Raw genomic sequence first — 25,627 nt, 5'->3', positions numbered from 1 at the left:
GTCATAGCTCCAGAGAAAACTAAGATGAAGATACTTCGGGGCCCCTCGTGAGTTCCTGTTATTTCTGCCTCATTCAGTTTATGCAAATATTTCAGATTAAGGGTCAGCACTAAAGCATAATGTAATACAAAGTAATTCTGGGGAAAAAAACTGGCAGAAACACTGGAAAAAGAAAGAGGATGACTCTCACCTGAGTGTTTTTCCTGGAAGGCACAGTGATGTTGGAGTAAGAGCTGACTGAGGATGTGGTGTTCAGGTCATCAGTGCTGATGTTATCCAAGGTGTCACTGAGACCGCTGCTCACTGAACTGCTGTCATCCCAGCTAAAGGCAAGACATGCAGCAGCAATGAGCCAAGTGCAGGATGTACAAGTCACCTACACTGCTATATAACACATGTGATATTCATGTATCAGGAAGACAATCCTTTATAATCTCAGGATACAAAATATTCACTTTCCATTTTGGAAAGATTATATTTATAAGAATTGAGAATAACCTTATCTGATATTCTGAAAAGAACCAACATCTACAGCAGATCCAGGTTTGTGGAATGAATGAAAACACAGAGAAAAATATTGCAGGGTATCAGGAAAAAGTAACATAGCAGTTGATTTTTCTCCCCCTAAAAGCAATCCAGAGTCATAAAGCATGTAAGAATTCATTCTTTGTTCCATAAACAAAACACTTGTGCATTAGGCAGGATCCTCAAAGCCATTCCTCCTTGTTTGTCTACCACAGTAATTACACCCAATCATTCACCCAGTCTTAACTACTGAGATGCATTTGATGATCTCATCCCTGCTGGGATTTCTCACAGTTCTGGACAATACAAAATATCTTCCTAGCTGACCTTCCTGGTTTTGATCTTATCTTTCCCAATATAAATTCACCTGCTAAATCTGGGTCAGCGATCAAAAACTCACACCTGGCCACGCACTGCCCTGCTTTTCCTTTCCCAAGCACTAGGTTCTCAAATAAAAGGTACCTCCTCCACAGGGTGCATGAGGAAATGCAGTCGAGGTATAAGAGAAATATCTGAAATTCTGAACATACTTGTTTTTGATCTAAACAAGACTAAGTCAAATGGGCTATCTCACTATTCATGTGCAGGCTAGCTAGCATGGATACCTTCACTTAGTCAATGTGTTAGATGATGTAGAACTAACGCAGGAATAATAGGGTAACTGAAAGAGAATGAGAACTTTACTGTGCTAGGAACTGGACCATAGTTTTCTCATTTATTGTCTGGTTCTCAGTCTACTGTGATAATTTAATAATTACCTGTGCTCTGTTAAATGCAACCAGGGACAGAAAATCTAGTTATTGTGTATGAACCAAAGCTAAGTCTCATGAAATGGACACATGGCTTAAAAAACCTGCAAATAATCTACACATGGAAGAGAATATTCATCATGAAAGCACAAGCAAAACACAAAGCAGTGGTACCATATGTCATTAGGGAATTTTAAATTAGAACAATGATGTGTCTTACAAACCTATTAGAATAGTCAAAATTCAAAGCATTAATTATACCAAATGCTGGCAAGGATGTGAAGAACTGTAACCCTTATTCAGTGTTAGTAGAAATTAAAAAAAAAGGTTGTTTTTTTTTTTACAAGACTAAAGATAGTCTTACAATATGATACAGCAATTGCCCTCATTGGCATTTCAAATGAGATGAAAATTCATGTCCACGCAGAAACCTGAACAGACTTTTATAGTAGTTTTATTCATCATTGCCAAAACCTAGAGACAACTAAGATGTTCTTTATTTGGTAAATGCATAATCTGTAACACATCAAATAATGGAATATCATTCAGCATTAAAAACAAAAACATTACCAAGCCATGAAAAACCATGGAGGAAACTTGAAAATGCATGTTACTAAGCTTCTTTCAAGAAGCTAATTTGAAAATTATATATGCTATATGATGCCAAACATATACTATTCTGGAAAAGGCAAACGATGAGCACAGGAATCAGTGATTGACATGAGTTAGGAATGGGGTGGGGATGCATAGGTAAAGCACAAAGGATTTGTAGGGTTGTGAAGCTATTCTTTATAACACTATAATATTGGACATAGATCCATATAGATTTATCCAAATTCATAAAGCATACACACCAAGAGTAGGTACTAATGAAAGCTGTAGACTTTGTGTAATAAAGATGCATCCATTCAGTTCATGATTACAACAGAAGTACCACTCTGAGGGGCAGATGGGAATGTTGTTATTGGAGGAGGCAAAAAATGTTTATGTCGGGGAGGAATATGAGGAAAAAGAGTTGTATGGGAAATATCTTATTGCCTAATCTTGTTATGAACCCAAACTTTTTCTACAAAATAAAGTCTATTACAAAAGAAGGAAAGGAAAAGCAGTGTTTTCCATATTGGCCACAGTCTACGTCTATAGCTTGAGCTATATATCCCCAGCCTCACTTTTTGTATTTCACCTTGGAATTGCAGGCAGTTCCCATCACCATCATCCATTTTCAACCTCTGTCTGTGATCGAAGTACCCCTCTGCCTATCTAACTAAACCACACTATCAGTATAACTCAATTCCTATATGACTTTCCCATCTGCTAGGGAGACTCTTTTACTCTGTTCTCAAGATGAATTAGGTACTCTCCTGCACTCCCGTAATACTAACCTCTAGGACTCTATTGGCATAAATCTATAAAAATTAACCTATGAGTGTCTGATCTCAAAGCTATGTGATTTTTTTTTGAATCACTACTGGTTAGGGAAATGTGCAACATTTAAATGTTGAATAAACCCTCAAATTTTATTGAGATTAAGAGAAGGCAGTTACTGAGGCAATCTCTCTTACATGAGGTTTTAAGGCACATGTGCAAAATAACACACAATAATCTTTTCTGTATTCAAACAGTGAAATTAGGCTGAAAGGTAAGATTTCTAAAGAGGATTTTAAAGTGACTATTTCTCTTATATGAAATAAGCATCAATATTTTTAATAATAAATTTTGATCAATGTAAATCATAACAGCAACAAATAGACTACCAAATTATATAAGATCTAAAAGCTGCTTAATAGTCTTCCATATCTCTTTTGATTCTATACTAATTAAAATGTATGTCTTGACTCTCACATTGTCTTAGTCCTTTTTTTGTTTTTACAACAAAATATTGGAGATTGGGCAGTTTATACATAAAAGATGTTCATTTTTATTACAGTTCTGGAGATTCAAGAGCACAGTCTCAGCATTTTCTCAATTCTGGTCAGGGATTCTGCTACATCATAACATGGTGGATGGTGTCATGGTGGGAGTGAGTGCAGGAGGACTCACATGGTAAGACAGAAAGCCAGAGAGAGTCAGGAGTCAAGGATCCTATTGTTGTTACACCTAGCTAACACACGAACTAGCTGGGGTCCCCTGAGAACTATACTCATCTCTTCTAAGGACAGCATACTCCAATAACCTAACTATCTTTCACCAGGCCACATTTTTTTAATGGTTCCACTTCCTCATCACCTTCATATTGAGGACTAAGCTTCCAGCACTACATGAACCTGTGGGAGATGCAATCAATCTGTATCAAAATCATAGCATACATTTTATAAAATGTTGAGAAAATCAATTAATGATAATCAATATTTATAATTCAAGCTATTTAACCTCAGGTAATTCTTCAAGGTTATTCAGAAATTCTATTTCATATAAAAGTAATGCTCTTTTCATTCCAAAAAATAGTTTTCATGTATCTTTCCTTTTCTCTTAATTTTAAGGTTCTTTCTCTAATAATTTACTGAAATTACTTTCAAAAAGGTTAGTAACATCTAAGAATTGAGTGCTTCCCATGTGCTAAGTACTTAGCACATATTTTCTAATCTTCAAAACAACTCTCTTAATCATTTCCCTCATTTTACAACTCAGGGTAACGACCTTTGGGTGGATTAAATCACATGTCCAAGATTCCATGATAGTGTAGATAGGATCTGAACCCAGAAAATTTCTCTCTAAAGCTTGGATAGTACTATGCTGTTGTTCTTTCTATCTTCTCTTCCATTTTTTTTTCTTGAAATACACCAATAACAAGCATTTATAGTCCTTCTGTCAGCTTCACCTGCCTTCGGAGTCCTCTACTTTGCTCCTCTTCTTTGGAATGTCTTTGGAATTTTCAATATTCTGGACTCACTTTAGAAATTCTTCCTTGGCAATTCCATAACTTTCTACAACTTCAATATCACCTTCATGATTATGACACCAGATTCACATCTCTAATTTAGAACTCTCTCCTGATTACAAGATCAGCATTTCCTGACTAATTTGGCAGTTTTTCAAGGATATCCTATCAGCATCTCTATTAACTTGACATCATTTCTCTTCAAAAATTCTTCTCCCTTATTTACAATAGCTAACTTATGGAAACAGCCAAGATGCTCCATTACCGATAAATGTATTAAGAAAATGTGGGATTTATACACAATGGCATTTTACTCAGCCACAAAGAATGAAATTTTGTCACTCTCAGGTAAATGGATGGAACTGGAGAACATCATCTTTTGTGAAGTTAGCCAGGATCAGAAGGCCAAAAGCCACAAGTTCTCTCTCATATGTGGAATATAGACCTAATATAAATGCAGCAATATTATGAAACATTGGTCACACTAAGGGGAAGTCACACATGAGATGGATAGGGTAAAAGAAGGAAACTAAGAAGTTGAATATGGTTGATATACTCATTATAAAAAGAATAATAGAAATCTTAAACCAGCTAAAACCACCATAAGAGAGGGACTAAGGAAGAATGAAGAAAATTAGAGTAGAGATAAACCAATTGGGGTTATAATACATATATACATGGAAATATCACAAAGAAACTCCCTGTGTAGCTACCTACATCTCAAACAAGCAAAATGTCATTTTTTTTCTTTTTTCTTCTACAAAATTGGGGAACAGGTCCCGCAGGGATGGGAGGGGTAGTACCAGTGGGAGGGAGGAGGTGGTGGGGAAAGGGGGTAGGAGGGTGAATACAGTGCAAAAATAGTTACATATGAATGTAAATGCAAAAATGATACCTGTTGAAACTATTCCAGGAATCAGGGGAGGGGTGGATAAATAAGAGTGGTAGAGGTGGTGAATTCAAGAATGATATATTCGATATATTGTAAGAACCTTTGTAAATGTCACAGTGTACCCCCACCCAGAAAAACAATAAGGGAAAAAATTCTTTTCCATTTATTAATACCACCTGCCAATCCTTCTGTTTTAATATATTATTCTTGTTGTCACTCTTCTCTTATTCAGGCCCATTGTCAGTGAAGTTGTCTCTAATCCTTTAAACTCCTTTGTAGCTTTAGCAGGCAACATGGTTGGCACTTTTGTTTTGCACTTTCACTTTCCAAAGTTGATCCCCATTCCACAAAATCTGTCTGGTGTGTATTCTCACTTACTGTGATGAATAAACTTTGGTCCTCTCCTTGAAGAACTCAGTGTTTACTAGGCAGGACCACTATTTCAACAAATAATTACAATATAAAATACCAACTACCATAACAGAGCTGAGTGTAAAATGTCTGACAGAATAAAGCCAATATCTTTGAAGAGCTGTCAAATTTCCTCACGATAGGGGTATTACAGTAGCAATCAGAAGATGAAGTACTTTATTAACCAGTGTATTTTATCATTTTCAACTATGATAGTCATTCAATTTTTGTGCTTTTCTATCTTCTTGGTCATAGTGTGAATTACTTGAAATAAAAGATGTGTTTTATTTATTTTTATACTTCCAGCATGCAATATGTTATCTGTTATTGAACAGATGACTAGAATATATTTGCCAAATGAAAGAAGCAGTTTTGCTTTTGAAAATACTGCTTCTGCTTAGTACTTTTAAATTGGAATTGGATTGAATCCAATAATAAATACAAGTTTAAGAAAAAAAGCTGTTCAACATTAACTTCTTTGCAAAGCAAACTTGAAGGAACAAATTTTGATTGATGACAACATTGTTTTCCTAATCTTAAACTTCTGTGACTTTAACTTTCATCTTTGATTTTGTAGATTACAGAATTCTCTATAACTTGGATGCAATTAATTGTTTATTATGGCACATTTAATTAACTTGTAAAAACTTCACAGAAAATAGTTTTTTAATGAAAAAAATTTTGGGGGGACTGATTTTATTTTATTTTATTTTTTTATTCTTTTATTCATATGTGCATACATTGTTTGGGTCATTTCTCCCCCCTGCTCCCCCCTCCTCTCTTCCACCTTCAGTTCCAGGCAGGTCCTGTTCTGCCTTTATCACTAGTTTTGTTGAAGAAAAGAGACAAGCTTAATAAGGAAGACAAAGTGTTTTTGCTAGTTGAGTTAAGGACAGCTATCCAGAAATATTTCTAGCATTGTTTTCGTGTACACGTGTTATGACCCATGTTGATTCATCTCTAACTGATCTTTACCCTGGTTACTGATCCCCTTCTCATGATAACCTCTGTTACTTTAAGGTTTCTATATTAGCTCCTCTGGAGTGGGGACATCAAACGCTTTCATGTTTTGGGTTTTCTGCCTATAATGAAAAAAATTTTAACATAATTAGCTCTGAGTAATAGGTCTCAAATCTCATCAAAATATTTTCCCATCCTTTCATTTTTAATTGCATTAGATATACTTAGAGTTCTTGACTATATTCTTAATAAAAGAGCAACTTTTTATCTCTATCAAGTTACAGATCTATCACGGTGCTAAATTTTCCTTAACAACCTATGACATATCCATAAATTATAAGTACGTGTATTTTATTCATATAGCTTGCATTTATACATTGGATTGTTTCTTGTTTTGAAATATTTGAATAAAAGTGTTAACAATATTCACGCACCAGTCTTTGCATGGACATGTTTCTTGGGTAAATACTTAGGAATGCAATTTTTTGGTCATATGGGATGAGGGGTGGATGGAAGAAACTTCAAACTCTTTTTCAAAGTGGATATATAATTCTGATTTCTTCAAACAAGGAATGACAATTCCAGTCACTCTGTTACCTTGTCAATATCACTGTCTTCTTTTAAATGGATGAAGTTTATAATTTTGATAAAGTTAAATAATTGTTAATAGTGCCTCAAAAAATTAAAAACAGAAGTTCCATGTGATCAAGCCATAGCACTTCTGGGTATACATTCTAAAGAATCAAAGCCAACATACAATGGAAATACCCACACACACCCATGCTTATTGCAGCATAATTCACCATTGTCAGATTATGGAATCTGCCTAGGTGACCATCACTTAACGAATGGATAAGGAAAACATGGTATATATGTACAATGCAGTTTTACTTAGCTATTTTTCTTATATTATGTCATTTGTTGGTAAACAGATGAAATTGGAGACCATCACGTTAAGTGAAATAAGCCAGTTCCACAAAGACAACTATTGACTCTTTTCTTCCATTGGTGGAAAGTAGGGGAAACCAAACCTATCCAAACCACCAAGATCGTAAAAGTAAAAGAGACTACTAGAGAGGTGAAAGGGTGAATGTAAAGGGGGATGGAGGAGGAGGATAAGATGAAGTAATGGAGATTATGAATATGATCAAAGAACATATGCAAGTATGGAAATGTCATGACAAAACACCTTCCTTTGTATAATTTAATATATACCAATAAAAATAGCTTATGATGTTGTTTTTCCCATTAAGAAATTATTGTCTTATCCAAGGTTGCAAAGATTTTTTTTGTTTTGTTTTCTTATAAACTTTTATATTAGTTTCAGATTTTACATTTAGGTAAATGACCAATTTCTTAATTGTTGAAGACAACACAAGGACTAGATCAAGTTTTAAAAAAGTATACAGATTATATTTTATCCAACATTTTTTGTTGGAAAGACTATTATTTCCTGCTTTTCCTTACCTTGGCACACATGTGATCAAAAATAATTGGCTATATGTATGTGGGTCTATTTCTAGATTCTCTCTTCTTTCCCATTGACCTACATTCTGAATATTCAATTACTTTATGATTTAAAAAAATTTTTTTCTTTTATTCATATGTGCATACAATGTTTGGGTCATTTCTCCCCCCGCTTTATGATTTTTTATTTTCAAATGATGTAAAAAACCCATGAGTCCTGGAAATTTTTGTATATTTGTTCCCCATTGTATTTCCAGCTTCCAGCACTAACTCTTGAATGCAGGAGACCTTCAATCGACATCAGCTTAATAAATCAGTAAGTAATGGACACCCGTCCACTTGATCCTTATTGGTGACAGTAATCACCTAGTTGGACTCCACATTACCAACCCTGAATAGAATATTATGCAGTATATTAAACTTCTGAATGCCACTCTTACTCATGTCTCAGGTACCTAGATAGCTCTTTGATTTGTTGGACAGGTTTTCAACCAGGTTTTAATTCCTTACTCCACCCAATATGCACTCAGAACTAAATTAAAGCTCACATATCCTTGGTCCCATATTTCAAGCATCTCAAGCAGTTAAGCAAATTCAACATTTTTATATCTGATTTAAACAAAAGTTCTGGAATCAAGTTTGTGTTAGTATATAAGTAAGAGTATGTCATTATAGCACTCATTCTAGTGCCTGAGACCTGTGGACATTAACCAAATATACAGAACGACACACTAGGTGTATCTGGAAATAGTCAAATACTTAGATGAGAGTAGAAATAAACATTTATTGCATAAGCATTTATTACAAAATGAGAATGTTTCAGGTAAAAGTGAGTTTACAGACACAGAAAAAAATCTGAAGAGTAGAAGTCAAGGAGATACAGCTCCTAATATTTCTCTCATAATAGAAGTCAAATGTTAAGATTCTCATGAGACAGACATATAAAATATCTTTTCTAGCTTAAAAGTTGGCAAGCAGTATAATATGTAATGTAGTAAGCAATTTTAGGATTTTACTAAGTATTTCTTAAAACCCAAGATAATTGCTTCAAGAAAAGAAAAATAAAGCAAAATGATCAATGGGATCATTTTGTAAGTATTTCTGGATATGCTCCATTTGTTCAAGGAAAAATGGGTGGCATTTGCACAATATAATGGAGGAATCACTTTTAAAAATCCCATCACATTTCAGTATATATTTTCCCATTGTTTATGAGTATTATTAAAATGATAATAAAAGATATCTCTTCCAAAATATTACTTAGTCATGATAACCTTTGCGATAATAATAAAACTACTGAGAATTGTCTAGGCTTTGAGTTTTAGTATCAAAATGTTAAATCAATCATTTTCTCTACTTGGTCCTACACTATACTTTTTTAGCAGCAAACACAATACAATACCTGTCAACTTTAAGAGCACTGCAACCACTGACGTGTGAATTTTTTATTGCTTCAGGGTCACTGATAGAAAGCAATGTAGTTATTTCAAAAAAGATTTATTCTGCATTTTCCTAGAAAAATATTTTGTTACCATGAAGAAAGAACAAGTCATTAGAGGAGATTTTTGAATTGGAAAAACCTAAATGTATGGCAATACTAAGATGTAAAAATGACTTTAAATAAATACCTTTCAACTTATGAAATTTATATGATTTTTTTTAAATTGCTGTTTAAATAAAGTCCTTTCCAGTTTCTCAGGTTTGCTATGCAGCCACTGCTCATTATCTTCCCAATCTGGCAGAGACTGAATAATTACTTTAGAACACATTTGAAACATCATTTCCTCTGTAAATCCTTCCATGGTTTCCAAGAAAACTTCCTTTCCCTTCATGTTTACTACTAGCATATTTCCATTATATTGTGATTTATCTGTTTACAGAGCTCTCTCGGTAGTTGCATTATGGATGAAGGTAAGGACAGTGGCTTCTCCCTCTCTGTCTCAGTGCTCAATTTAATTTTGGACCAAGGCAGCATCTTAATGTTTGTGAGCTAATTTGGTAAATGATCTAGACTCACACAGTCACAACCTCCAGCCATTATCTGTGATTCTCTTACTCATTCTATTGTTCAAATGTGCAAGTGATTAGAGGTTGGGGCAAAAATAAGGGGGAAGTCACAGGAAAAACAAGGAGACTAAGGGACCCATTAAGTTTAGGTGAACAAAGAACTGCTTCTTTAAAGAAGTCATTTTAAATAGCATCAAGTAGATTGATGAAGAGTGAAGACAGGCCATCTATAAAAGGGGTAGAGGACAGAACAATAAAGAATGAGAGGGGGTTGTTGGAGTGGCTCAAGTGGTAGAGTGCCTGCCTAGCAAGCATGAAGCTGAGTTCAGACCCCAGCACTGGAAAGGGGAAGGGGAAGGGAAAAATCTTTGAGTTGGTATAGTGGCTCAAGCACTGAGTGCCTGCCAAGCAAGCATGAGGTTCTGACTTCAAACACCAGTGATGCCAAAAATATTTTGAGTATCATGAATGTACTGGAGAATAAAAGTGGGAAAGTCAAGCAAGAGGCTAGTGTGACATTTCCAGTTTTTTTTATTCATTTATTCACATGTGTATACATTGTTTGGGTCATTTCTCCCCCCTACCCCCCATCCCTTCCTCTCCCCACCAACCCCCCTCACTTCCAGGCAGAATCTGTTCTGCCCTTATCTCTAATTTTGTTGAAGAGAAAGTATAAGCAATAATAAGAAAGACAAAGTGTTTTTGCTAGTTGAGATAAGGATAGCTACACAAGAGAGATTCCTAGCATTGCTTCCATGTACAAATGTGTTACAACCCATGTTGATTCATCTCTAACTGACCTTTTCACTAGTTCCTGATCCCCTTCTCATACTGACCAGTTTTTGATGAAGAGTTACAAGTAAAATAAAGGCAGTTTCAAGAATAATTTGAGGTAAGATAGAGTTTGTCAATGCTTGGAATGTGTACAAGAGAAAAAGACACTAGGTCACTTGTGCCTTTTCAACTGTCAATAGAGACACAGGAGCACCTTTGGAAACCTAAGAAAAGAACCCATCAAGAGTACTCAAAATATAACTTTAATCTCATATTGTGTTTGAACTCAGTACCATTATTTTCACATATCCAAAAAAGCCTATGTGTTTATTATTTCATAGTTTAAGATCATAACTCTTGACAAACTAGTAATTCATAAAAGCATAAGTATAAAGTTTTTCCATTCTCATTATTCTTAGTATGTACATACTGCTCTTAGTTTATCTATGAAATATTAAGAGACTAACATTAATACTATGTGGGTTTTGTGTAAGGAGAGCCATCCATAAACTCTATGCACTGACCTTTTCATTTCCTTTTCTCTAGAAAAAAAATAATGAAGATTTACAGTAATTCTATTGGAGCAACAGATAGGGATAAATAAATAACAAAATGAAAAGCTCTTGTTCTTTGTAAAAGAAAGCGCCACGTAGAGTCAGTTAAATGAATAAATGATGCTAGTTTAAAATGCATTTATGCAGTCAAGCAGATTTTTATACTTTATGATATTTGAGGCAGAGAAAAAATATTTTTTATTCTATGAACTGAAATCACAAGAGTGATAAAATAATGTTATTAAAAATTCATTTAAAGCATAACTGGAACAATGCTCATAATTGTTTTGCTAGTTTATTCAATGCTTATTTTTATGATGCTGTTATAATGTGAACAAGTGTATTCAAATGTCTTCTATGTGTGATAAGCATAAAAGAAATCATATGACATATATGAAAGCTAACTCCAGGGTTCATAAAGACCATTTGATAATTTTGCATATTTTTCAGTGACTTTAAAACCAATATATGCTCATTCTTGAAAACTAGGCAGTCCAGAAATACATAAAAGAAGCAAAGTACATCATCTGTAATCCTACTCAGAAGTAACTACATTAATATCTTAATGATTTCTGACCATTTTCTAGATGAATTATATCTATACATACAAATTTACCTATGTGAAACCTTGCTGATTATGCCATCTGTATATGGATTATTCATTCACTTTATATTATATTATAAAGATATATATTATCATTAATATCTGTATCAGTTTTTCTAATCCATTATTTATAATAACTACATAATTACCTCATGTGTACTATTATATACTTAATTACTTGTGCCTTAAGATGTATAAAAGTTTATCATTTTCTACCTACTATTAATAATAGTACAATTAATATATTTGTATATACATATTAGGTTATGTCTGTGATTATGTTCTTAGAATAAATTCCAAGAAAGAGAAATATTGATTCCTAGCATATAAATATTTGAAGCATGGCGGAGGCAGGTTACCAATTGAAGAACACAGTATTTTATACTTCTGCTGGCCTTAGGGCAGTGTCAGTCTTAAAAAAATCCTGGATGCTTTCAGATCGTATGATTTCCTTTAGCAATGAAAAAACATACTGAATAGTCACTAATATAGTTCCAAGGTCATTTATCCAATTGTGAGATTGAGTTTTTATAGTTTATTAGTTATCTTCATTCCAAAATAGTCTGTTTTTTATGTATTTTTGCAATTAAATTTAAATTATACCTTTGTACTATATTTTTACATATTACAATGTTTCAGATACTTTCCCAATCTATTTATAGTTGTTATGCTTATTAATATTTTTGTATAGGATGAAAATGTTTTAGCCAATACTATCAATTTTTGATAATTTATCCAATGATAGTTTCTCTCAGGGAATTTTGCACATAGAATTTAATTTCTTCTTGCTTGCTTCTTTTATATGTCATTTTTTACATTAAAGTGAGAACTATTTTTTTACAGACTTAAAAAATATATATCCATTTGTTAATGCATAAAACATTTATTAAACTGCATCATATGATAAGCACTGAGAATATGGACTCCGGTAAGTTGCAGACACACAACTTTGACCTTAATTTAAAAAACATAATTCTCACTTTTGACAATTCACAGGCTTCTTTTTTTGAATACCTGATTATTTAGTTATACCCATTCTACTTAATAGCAATCACAGCTATTAAGTCTCTGCTAAATTGTCTCTCGTCTAAAAAACCCTCTTTCCCATTTGAAATATTTTTGGCATACTTATCTCTTTTAGAACAGAAATGCCCAAATTACTGTAATTTCAAGGTTGAGTGAAAAGGAAAACATTATATAGAAATAAAGGAGCTTAGATAAATCTCACCAACTTAGCTTACAAAGCTAACTCTGAACAGGCTGAAAACAGAAATCTGTTTTGTTTTATCTTGCTTAAAACAGCATGTAAGCATTCAAGCAACAAGAATGCAATGAAATATGTTTATTTTTAACAGGGCAATAATATCAACAATGAAGAATTTTTTTCCCCTAAGACATATAAAATATTTATAATAAAAGCCTTCCAGATTCTTCCATTTTAAAAAATTCAGAACATTGCTGTGGTAAAAGAATATTCCTTTCAAAAGCCACCCCAGTGAATGAGTATCTTTATAAGGAGGTGAACCATAGTTCAGAATTAGAGAGATGCTTGCCAAGAAATTCACATCCCCCTACTGAAGAACAACAGATGGCCACAGTAACAATGAAAACTTGCAGCAGATCCTGTCTGGCACACTTTCAAAATGGCCATTTATATTTTCTAGCATGAACTGCTAACTGCTGTCTCCTAATATTGTATTGGTGGATGTAATAGAAAAGGAAAAAGTCAGAGGAAAAGGATTAAACATGAAAAGTGGGTTGATCTAATGCCACAGCCCTGCATGGGCCAATGTCATAGCTTTCTGGCAGTTAACAGGCAAGGTCCTTACAACTAATGCTTTGCCTAACCTACATCCATTTCTAACACATGGCCAGCTGCTCCCAGGCCACTGCTTCATGTTGGCACTCCAGTCTCATCTCTGACTTCTGGCTAGTAAAGACTCAGAACCTAAACAGATGAGATGTGATAACCAGGATGTAAAAAAATAAATAAAACATTAAAATAAAAGACTTTGACAAATGGAGGAGCCCTTTCCAATAGAGAGCTTTTACATCACTAGAGCAGAAATCACTTTCTTAGGATTCAGTAAGGACAAATAAAAAGGCCTGCCTGCAGGAAAGAAAGACAGAGGCTCAGAGAAAAACAGCTGTGTAGTGTGTGACATAGGTTGTGATGTTTTTCTCTCCTTCTCTCCAGAAAGGAAAATGACATTTGACTCTATGAAGTGTAGAGCAAGTCAGAACATTGGTTGGAACATACCCTGTTAGGTGTTGACTCACAGGATTGATTTTTAAAGATTGAACAACTTCTCTCTTTACCAAATACTGAATCTAATACTATCCTGTCTTAGCTCCAGCATGTGAGATAATGAAGCTCTTCTCAGGTTGATATAACTCAAATGCTTGAGCAAGAAAATCAATTTTATCAGTAGGGTCCTATGCCAAACTTATGTCAACTCCTATAGTCCTGTATCTTGGGTTATTTCTAGGGCTGCCATTAACCTGTATAGTACAGGTACTATATCTGTATTTTCTATACCTGTGGATTCTGAATCCAAGGATTCAACCAACCACAGATTAAAAATATTTGAAAATAATTCTATTGATATTGAACATAGAGGCTTTTCCTTGTCATTAGTACCTAAACAATGTAGCATAACAACTATTTATACAGCATTTACATTGTATCAAGTATTATAAGTAATCTAAGGATGATACAAAATATGTAGGGGGATTCACAGAGGCTATATGCAAATGCTACACCATTTTAAATAAGGTACTTGAGAACCAGGTTTTGGTACCATGGGATAGAAAGTCCTGGAACCAATCTCTCACAGTTAATGAAGGATGACTGTAGTTCGATGAGCATGGCTTTGCAAGAGGTGTCATGTGGGTTTCAGCTACACAGACATGTAGTTGTGCACACCTGGGTGGTATATAACCTGCACAATGACACTACATCTCCATTCTGAGTACTAGTCTAGAAGCACCTGCCCAAGACAAAAACTTTGATTTCTCCACCATACATAATTTCAGTCTGTAAACAAATGGCCATCAAACTCAATCAGATCTGCATCTGAATTTCTTCATCCCTGCTGCCATTGGCCTTACCATTTCACAGTAGACTATTGCTGCAATATCCTAATTGGTACCTTTGCCTACGGTCTGGGTTCATAATGCATCCTTCAAAGTGCCAGAATAAATTCTGAAAATTCTAGCAAGGCACAAAGAACCTTCAAAGTGCTCTCTTTACTTGATTTAGTCTACATTCCCAATTGTTTCTCTACATAGAGTCACATTGAGCTACTTTGCACTTTTTCAGTGGTTCTCTCAATTTCACAAATAAATATATTCCTTGCTGAATTTCTCTATATATACATTTCCCCTAGTCTCTTACATATCTTCAGCTAAATCATCTCTTCTCAAAAACTTTCTTCAAACACTCAAGACTCTTAAATAACCTTCTGTATTCAATTTAAGAATTTGCAATCTTCATTATAGTACTTATCTCATTAAATTAATTTTTCCTATGTTACTCACCTATTTTTCATTAGCATATCATCATTTGTAGGTAGTGATGACAGATTTCTGATTACATGTATAATAAATTTGGTAAATGTTTTCAAATACGTGTTGAAATTAATAGATTTATATGATTGGAAGTGTTCATTCTTATAGAGCCCAAAAATTTAACCTCCTAATCACTCCTTACTCCTTGCCCTTATTGGAATATTTGAAAAAAGGTTGTAGTAATTTAGTAATGTTTACTACTTTAAGTGTCAACGCAGAAAAGACTGGTTGGAATCCAATGAAAACTTGAATGAGGCAAAGGATGAAAATTTGTCATATATGAATCAAAGTCTTTCTACCAATCTTGTTTTCATTATGAATACTTAGATCTTAAAAGATCTTATTCAGACCCACTAGAATGTATCGTAATTTTTTCCAATTTAGTATTATATGAAGTAGCTAGCTTACACTGTAGAGCCAAGACAGAGCAGAGGAAAGAAGCTTTTACCGCTTTGAAAGGCTAGTAAAAACTATGACCTGCAATATAATAAATATAACTCACCCATCTATATTCATTCTGGGACATGGAGATCTTGAAGAGAATAGTGGGATGAAATACAAGCCCTACTTCAATTGTGTTTATGTTCATATTCAGTCTTTTTATCTGCCTTTCTGTCACTTTCCTCGAGAGTACAGCTTGAATTGATTGAAGAAGTTTATACAAGTCACTTGCAACAAGTAGAACATTTTCCTAGGTAACTTGCAAGATATTCTGGCATCAAGGTCTCATACACTCTGCTACAGTAGTATATTAACAAAGAAAATGAATTGCAGGAGACATCAATTATGCTACAAGGAACTATGTTAGGTGCTAATTGCTTCTAATATATAACAGTAATTAAACTGCCTTTGCTTTTTCTTCATTCGTCATCATATGTCTGTAGCTTTTTTTCAGAATAACTAAAATAGAACACATTTATAATCACCTATTTACAAAGTATTATAATTTCAAAATATTAAATTCTTTAGGATATTCATGATGATATGACACTTTTAATATCATATTTCATGTTTAAATATGCAATTTGCAATCATCTCAGTAATTGCTTGTAATTTATAAAGTATAATGTTTTCTGTTTGGGGAATTATTTTCTTCTCATTAAAATGTTATACCACTATATCCACTGGATCATTTCAACTAAAAATAAATTGCCCATTACTTAATAACCTGGACATAATAGTAAACCTTAGATATTTGAAAGAAATATTTCTTACATAGCTTTAGATATAAAGGAAAAACATTTCATGACTGTCTGCTAGATGGAAATTCTCAGATGGCCAAAGACTTCATAAAATTTTTTCTTCAGTGATTTTATATAAAATCCTAAATGAAGAGACATATGACATGAATGTCTAATCCTCCAATTATATTTAAAGTTGATACTTTGGAAATTAGCTTTAAAAAGAAAACAGGAATAAAACTAAAATAATTATTTTTAAGACTTTTCTCTGCCAACAACAGTTTTTGGAATCAGAGTTAAATGTAAAATTAAATGTGATGTTGGGTAACGAACAATTTTTACTAGGAAAAAAACAAGTCCATATAGTTCTATTGATTTTCTGCTTAATATTCTGCTGGTTTTATTTGTTATGGTTTAAATCCTAGAGTCCCTTCCTTTGCCAAACTGAGGTAGAGAGTTCATGGTGTCCAGATCTGCAGCCTTTCTCTGTGCTGGTAAGTCTTTGTATCCTACTGTAAGTGCTTGATTTCCAAAATTATATTTGCATTTGCATTACTTTGATCATGACTTCTTATGATATTTCAGGGTACTTGAATTTCCTAACCAAAACTTGAGATATCTCCTCCATCTTGAGAATCTCAAAACTTGAGATATCAGTTACTCCATAACTGATTTGTTAAGTGTCTTCTATATTCCTATTCTGATGGAAGGTTGTAAAAAGGTAGAACAAATTAGATTTTGTCCTCAATAAGCATATAGAATGCATGAAAGACAGATAGTTAAATATCTATAACTGAATCCCTTAAATTTTAGTCCATGTTAAGACAAATAACAAAAGTATAGGAGGTAAAAGCTATGCCTAACTTGGGTTGTTCTTACAAAAGAAAGTCACACATTTTGACACAGAATTGTGAAAATATTGCTCAGTGATGCATATTTACTGTGTATCATTACATTATTCTTATTTCATTTATTCATTCAGATTCAAGGGATTACTAGGTACTTACTGAGCCAGTGAAGATCAACAGGAAAAAAAAATCTGGTCATCCAGGATTTGACCGAATGAAAGCTATTACAGAAAGTAGACATGGTTTGACAAGATTTTCCAGTGGATTTAACCAACCAGCCAGGTAATAAATAATATACAAAATAGCCTTGCTCTGTTCTTTCTAATAGAAACAAAAATACTGCATCTCTTGACCTGAAATACCTTTGAATTTGACACAAGAAAACATGAGTGAAGCAGTTTAGAAGATAACAAACCCTTTCAAAGCATGAAATAAGTTCTTTTCTGGTATCAGAAAAATATAGCCATACCAAGTGAGAGCACATGTTAGAAGATCTATTGTTATATACACTATAGTCCTCTGTGAATATTAACCAACAATTTTATTAGATGGGACTGACTGCTTCCTGTATCCCATTCTATTCATACAGGTTTGCACAAGTACTTATTTTCAATAACTTAAAATGGCCCTTAAATTAAATATAAACTTCTCATACATTCAAGAAATTCAGTCAAAATCCAGGCTTATAAGAAATTTGTGTCCTTGTTGGCCTTGTGCAAATTGTATCCATAGCGCTATGCACAATAGGTGTAGAACTTTGCCAATGAATTCTGTGAGCTACAAAATGTTTGGAAAAATAAATATTATTTTCTTTTTTCTGTTACTACAACTGTTATGTGGAACAAGTGCTATTTAAATAATAGACTGAGCACAGTGATGATTCTGTATATTCCTTCTAGATTTTAAAATAAAAAGAATAAGAAATTAAGAAACTAAGAATTGTAGCCCATTAATGGATGAATTATGTCTCAGATCCTGACTAATACACTGTTTTCAGTTAACATTCATTTCAAATGAAGTTTTTTGCCAACTAAACATTCTAAGTAATGTGGATTTATGATAGAATCAATCTCTAAATTTCTAATTTTGTGCCATTTAAGATTGTCAACATTAATCAGACCTATATACTTTAAGCAAGACAGGACCAATTGTGTACCTTTGAGGAGTCTATTATAATCGTATTCTAAAGCTAAATTTAAGTTTATAAAAGCGAAGCTATGATTGTTACATTCAACTGAGTTTCAACATTTTTATGCTCTTGAACACTTCAATCATATCTTAAGTAGAATCTCCATTAATTAGCTATGTTAGCAATTAAATGTATTTCAAAAGGATGTTTTTAAATGTAACCTATACACATTGTGATTATATTATGTCATTTTTCAATATATTATTTGAGTAAAAAGCTGAAATTTGTATCAGTTTGGATACATTCACACACGTAGCACAAAAATAGTTCTGACACTTGGCAAAATCCCATCTATCCTTCAATGGTTCCCATGAAAAGACTGTTATGGAATCTTCACATCTTTTTGACTTTTATGTCTGTAGCCAGTGAATTTTAGAAGTATGAAAGCAACTCTTAGTTTTTTTAAATCACTTCAAAGATGGGTCATAAAGACAGTTGTATGATGTGTCAACCACAGCAATTTTATTCTATAGAACTTTGAAAATATATATGGTAGCAATTTTAAGTATAACCTACAAAAGAAGTGCCTAGAAATTATTTTGAAATAAAGTTCACAATGTATCAGCAACAAAGCTTTACTTAATGTCAATGGAACTATGCTCACTGGAAAACTATTCCAAATAGTTCATCAGATACTTTGTGTGACTCTAACAATCTAGATCATTTAAGGTAGAATTCTTGTGGCAAGCTCTAAAAGCCATCGTTAGGCAATGTGGTCAATGTTCATAGCACAGACTTTACATTCAGACAAGCATAGGTTAGGCATCTTTGATATATTTCTTAACACCTTTGAATTTTCATGGATTAATACTACACTCTACACATTAATTTGCAGTATAGGGACCAAAGAAGTATGTTTTTAGGAGCATTTTCAATTTTTCTTAATGTATTTTCAGCATTTTAGGTTTTTTTTAAAGGGGAAAATGTACATAATGCATGGTAGCAATTGATTGACACAGGGTATAGTGGAGTTACACTACATGGAGAAACAGACAACAATTCTAATTTTGCAGAATGGCAACAGAAATGAATTGATAAAATAAGCCTAAGAACTTATAAATGTCAGGCAGTACAGAGTTGAAGAGAAAGAGCTCAAATCCAAATCTGAGAGACAGGTCACTTTGAATACATAGATAAGCAAAGCAAACGTAGAGAGGGATTGAAGATACCAGGCTGTCTGAAATCCAGGACTAGACTGAAGAAGAATGGTGAGGTTGGATGGATATATTGGAACACTGGGATGTAAAAATTCTATATGAGTTACAGCTAGTGTTTAAGAAAGTATTCCCAAGTAGGCCAGATAAATACTAAAAATCACAAGTATCAACCTATACAGTGAGTAAGAAAAAATGAATCAACTTACTGTAAAACTTTGTGTGTGTGCGTGTGTGTGTATGTGTGTGTGTGTGTGAGAGAGAGAGAGAGAGAGAGAGAGAGAGAGAGAGAGAGAGAGAGAGATTGAACTCTGGGCCTCATCCATGGTAGGGAAGCACTCTATTACTGAGTCACTTACCCTGCTTTTTTGAATTTTTTTTTTCTTGAGATAAGGTCTCACTAATTTTGCCTGGGTTAGCCTTGAACTCAAGATTCTCCAGTCTCTGTCTCCTGAGTAGCTAGGATTTTATGTATGCACCACCACACCCAACTCTAATTCCTACTCTTGACCCTAAATTACTTGTGCATTCAAACTGAATAAAAATGTCAAAAATCTTTCATAGTGGTAAGCCTAAAACTTATTCTGTAAGCTAGTAAAAATAATTGCTATGAAAGAAAGGAAATCTTTGGGAAACTACCCAGAGTATAACTTTGAAAAGGCCAAGTATTCAGAGATTTATGGGTTAATTTTTTTGATAAATTAGAAATAATAGTATGCCGTTTAAAGAAGGCAAAATGTCTTGCTTTCAATCTAAAATGTTAAGTTTGTCATTTGAATGCTTTCTTAATAATTATACTCTTGCCATATGGTTTTATACCTATTTCTCCCTTGTTTTACCAATATTAGCTTAATTTTTCTACTTGAATTAAAACCACAAAGGGAAAAAAACCGAACTTATGAACTTATGAATGGGTTCCATTTCTGGGGGTTTGGGGAAGTGGGAGTACTTGGGAAGGGTGACTAAATAACAAGTATAAACTACGTGGCTGCCATATTTGCAAGAGAATGAAACACACAAACACATCTGTTATGCTGATTTCTTCACACGGATAATGGAATCTAATCATAGTTCCAAATTCTAACAGATTAGTGAGAAATTACTAACAATAAACCACATAGCTCCTTGTGAAAGATAGAAGGATAAAAGTGCTAATCCAAATGCTGATAGGAGAAGATGTTGATGGGTTTTAATATGTATAAATGTTTCCTTGGCAAGTATAACATGTCTATCTTTGGTCCCACTATGCAGGGATGTGCGACAAAGCCATTGTCCAGCTCACATGCTTACATTCTGGGTGAGCAGTTCATCTTCAAATTCTCTGGAGTCCTCTATAAAGGTAGGTAGTCACTACCCAAGAGAAACAAGACCTGGGTCATCACAACAGTCACAAGAGTTGTACCATTTAGAAGACTTCTTGATCTAGATAAAGGTTGCTTTTCTTAGTTGTTTCTTGAGCTTCTCTCTTGAGAAGAGGACAAAGAGAGGAGGAAGAAGTTGGATGAAGCTGTTTATATTTTTCTCTTTAGTGATTAGCATTCCCTGCAAGTGTATATGATAGTACAATTACACCGAGTGCTTACAAGAGAAAGTAAAAAGACAAGTTGCAAAACTAACGTAGTCCTTGGGTCATCCCTCTTCTAGCTGGTTGAGATAATGTGATGGAGCTATTGGCACAGTCTATAAAAATAGTGTTTTATTCTTTGGTGGAAAAAAATTTGGGGATAAAAGACAATGATTGAATATTTTTACACTTTATTTTGTTCTATTTTGTTTTAATATGCCAATTACAGATTTTTTCACATGCATTTTAGAATCATCAACTAATCAAATACATGTAATTCATACATAATGTGAATTATAAGTTAGAACAATAAAGATTACTGCTAATTATAATCATAAAAAACTTTTGTATTAACTAAATAAGAAGTATATAAAATTAAGTGAACCACTTGTTGCTATCATATAGGTAAAAGAAACTATGAATATTATGAAAGACTAGAAAAATGTCAGCATCAATTATGTTTGGAAGAAAATGGGGAAGTTTTTATTTAAAAACGTTTTTTGCGGTATTGTATTGCTTTGGCAATAAAAACAATAGTTTATATTAACCATGTTGATGTATGTGAATTTTAAGACTAACCTGCTATTAGGAGTTTATCTCTAGAACTAGGGCAAATAAATGCATACTTAAGTACAAAGCATGCATGAAGCAAAAACAATTAGCTGGCCATGTTGATTATAAAGAACTCATTACACAGGCATGCGAAGAATTTCAAAAGAAGACAATTCACTTTAGTCTGGGATTTTATAAACTTCTATTTCTAGAAAAAGTGATCTTACACTATATAACAATAGCCTTCTTTACCAATACCGTATTACTTTATCACTCATTAATATTGCCAACATAATTTAAAAAAACACTTAGACAATGTAAAACTGAGCGTTTAATCTTACTCAGGTCACCACCCACCTCCTAAACATTTCCCTCCTGCATTGCAGCTTCTAGGTGGCTACTTCTGTATCATCTAGATGCTTTAGGGTTCCTTTCTAAAACACCAACTATCTTGCAAATTCCTTTGTGCAATGCAGAGCAGAACACACATATGGACACCAACATAATTCTTAATCCTCCCAGAGGCTGTTGGTTTTCAGCTAGAAGTCTGATTTCTAGAATTAGCTCATACTTGTCAAGGTCTGTTATAAAATCAGCTCTCAAAGATTTATGCATCTTGGCAGCTTAGCAAAGAAACCCTCGATTTCAGTGACATCAACAGAGCCATTTTTAGAAAAATCACTGCCAGACCTGAAGCTAATTGTCTCTAATTCTACAACATCTGTAAGCCTCGGATGGAAGTCTAGGTTTTAATCAGCCCTGCGGCCTAACAAATGGATAGCGATGCTTAGAGAAAACAAACCCAAACACCATTTGATGGGAAAACCACAAGATAACATAAAAGAGCAATATGGGCTACAGGCTTGAGAATACATATTGTTTTATTGACAACTTCTAAGACTTTATAGGCAGTTAATTAAAAAATAGGCAGGAGTGCTGGTGTCACAAAGGAAGTCTTCATTAAACGTTTTCTTTTCTTTTGGTATTATGAAGAATGGCCAGTGAAATCACTGGGATCCCAACAGACAGATGATGACAGACCTCAAAGGAAAAAGGGAAAACAGAGGAGAGCAAAAATGCAAAATGAATCTGGCTGCAAGTGGGCTGCAGAAGTGCTGGCAGCAGAATAGGTACATCTTTCCCCGTTCTAAATTCTAGATGAATTCCAAGGTTGGCCTTCGTTTACTACTTTAAAACAAAATGGAGTGGCCTCTCAGCAAAAGTTAATCCTTTTAAAACAATGTTCATTTACTGTCTGATACCTCATATCATCAAAGTTTAAGAGGTTGAAGGTAAATAGTATCAACATTGTCCAAAAAACCTTTTATAATTTCACTGAGATAAAAATACTGGTAGCCAAAAATATGCATGCTGCTAGCCACATTCTTGCAAGAACTGAGCATTTGGGCATAAGGAATCTAGAAATAAATATGTTATTACTCAAAGACCTGTAAACATTTTATAATTGAATTTAACCTTATTTTCATTTTTCATGTAACTACCTAATAATACACATCCCAGATGCTCTTGTTAAATTGTCAATAGAATTTTTAACACTAGTAAATAAAAATCATATGCTTCAAGGAAAGTCTACACTTACAGCAAAGGTAAACAAAGCTGAAGTTAATGTTTTCTTTTATGTAATTCTGTTAGCAAGACTACTTTTGCCAATAGTATTTAAAATGGGTCAGGAACTGTCTGAACATTTTGTAGGCATAATCTCACTTAATCTCTCAACAATCCTACAGAGGTAAGTGCTATTATTAGTATTTTGCAAAGAAAGAAACAGATTTGGATTAAAAAATAAAGCAGCTTGCTGAATCTTGCTCCCAACAGTTATGAAGTGACTGAGAAAGAAGGTGAACCCAGTTCTTGGATTCCTGAGTTTATGCTTTATAATTTAGATGCCTTCTCAACTCTGATGAATTCACAATACTTAGAACCCCTCACTGAATGGGTCTAGAATCTTAATAGTAGATCACCAATGTGCATTTTTATCAGGTTACATTTTACTTAACATTTGAGTTTTTGAACAAGCTGCTCTGTTTCCCATTACATTCTTTATTCACCTTTGCTAAAATGTAAGTGTTCTTAAATGATCTGTTCTTGTATCTACTCAAAATCTTCAGCTCTGACCTTTTTCCTAAGTGCCAATTTTCTATCTCAAACTGCCTGCCTGACATGTCCTTCAGAATGTTCAGCCTACACACAATCTGTTCCTTACTGAATTCACCATCTTCACAAACCCTTTCCTTCCTATTAGCTTCAGTTTCTGTCCATCAGTTTCACAGTCTTTTTAGGAGGATAGCAACTAGTACAAATTGCCACTAAAATGAACTGAATCATTATTCAAAAATATTCTAACCATCTTCTTTTTAAGCAGATTTTACATGTCTACCCTAATGACTTTGAGCTTGGCCATATAACAGTGCTGCTTTGGCCAATGGAATATGCCATATCCTTTCAGGTTCAGTGCAAGTTTCTGCTGCCACTTTTGCTCTTCCCCTCTGTCTCAAGAAGAGATATCTCAAACAGAGAACCTGCCCCTTCAGTGTGGGACCAGGAATGAAAGAATAAGTAAAGGTCAGGCCATGGCAGCAAATTCACTATTATGCCATATATCATAAACGAAGAACATATGCTTTTTATTGTAAGCATTGGCGTTAGAGTTATTTGTTGTTACTGCAAACACAATTTTATGTACTATCAGTTGTAATACTTCTATATTTATAACAGATATTCTATCCTTTCTTTTTACAGGACTACTCTAGGTTATTACCCATCTCTTTTGTGATTACAATCCCTTATGCATGACTTTTCTCTGGTCTCTGAATATAACTCTTCTTCACATGGCATTTGATCATTTCACTCTCATAAAACATCATGAATGATTCTCCAAGCAATCCCCCACCAAGAAAACACAAAGAAAGAAAGAAGAACTAAAGAAGGAGAGAAATTTTAAAAACTGAAAAATTAAAAGATCTCAGAAAACTAAGTAATCAAAGCAGGGCATGGTGGCACTCATACCTCTAATCCCAATTACTCAGGAGGTGGAGGAGAAAGGTCCAGAATTCTAGGCCAGCCCCGGAAAAGTTACTGACATCTTATTTCAATATAATAATAATAATACAAACAAAAGAACTGGGGTCATGGCTCAAGTGGTAGAATGACAGAGGCCCTGGGTTCAATCCCTAATAACATATACAAACAGAAAAAAAAAAATAAGAAAGAAAGAAAAAAGGAAAGAAAAGAACACTGAATAGTGAAGCATTTCAAATAGTGTTACTAGGTCAAGTCAGAAAGGGAATGATAACCACTTTAAGCAACGTGCAGTATTCAACATCAGAGAAAGCCATTGCTAACCTTAATTGGGGAAACATTGATTAGAAAGAACAGTTTTGAAAGGGTGGTATAGAGTAAAGACTGAATGAACTAGGTTCAAGAGCAACAGGAAGAGATGATTGGTGTTAACAAGAAAACTTTAAATAATTGTTTCAAGGGTTTTAGTGTAGAGGAGAACAGAGAAAGAGGGGTGGTGCCTTAGGGACAACATAGTAGGAGTGGGTCACTTTTGCTTTATTTTGCCTTATTTTCCTTAAAGTGAAAGAGAAACTTGAACATGTTGATGTGTTGATGGGAAGGACCTAGTGAAGATTAAAAAAAAAAGCAAACCCCAATAAACTTGTTACTGAACAACTTAGAAATAACTCAAGCTCTAACTCTGAACACAAAAGAGGGGGCAGAAATC

At 33.8% G+C, this 25,627-nt stretch overlaps 1 protein-coding gene across 11 annotated transcripts in view; it reads right to left on the bottom strand.

Moving 5' to 3' along the window:
* The window catches only part of Nav3 (neuron navigator 3), a 760,451-nt gene that overhangs the window by 89,822 nt on the left and 645,002 nt on the right, over positions 1–25,627 (bottom strand). For all 11 annotated transcript variants that reach the window (XM_074083986.1, XM_074083987.1, XM_074083985.1 and 8 more), the window contains one exon: positions 191–323. In XM_074083986.1, the coding sequence (XP_073940087.1) occupies positions 191–323 (133 nt within the window). The remainder of the gene's footprint in view (positions 1–190; positions 324–25,627) is intronic.

Source organism: Castor canadensis, chromosome 8 (assembly GCF_047511655.1).
Source record: "Castor canadensis chromosome 8, mCasCan1.hap1v2, whole genome shotgun sequence".
Classification (NCBI taxonomy): Eukaryota; Metazoa; Chordata; class Mammalia; order Rodentia; family Castoridae; genus Castor; species Castor canadensis.
Note: the sequence above shows the minus strand (reverse complement) of the source record. Positions and strands in the feature narration are given on the sequence as shown.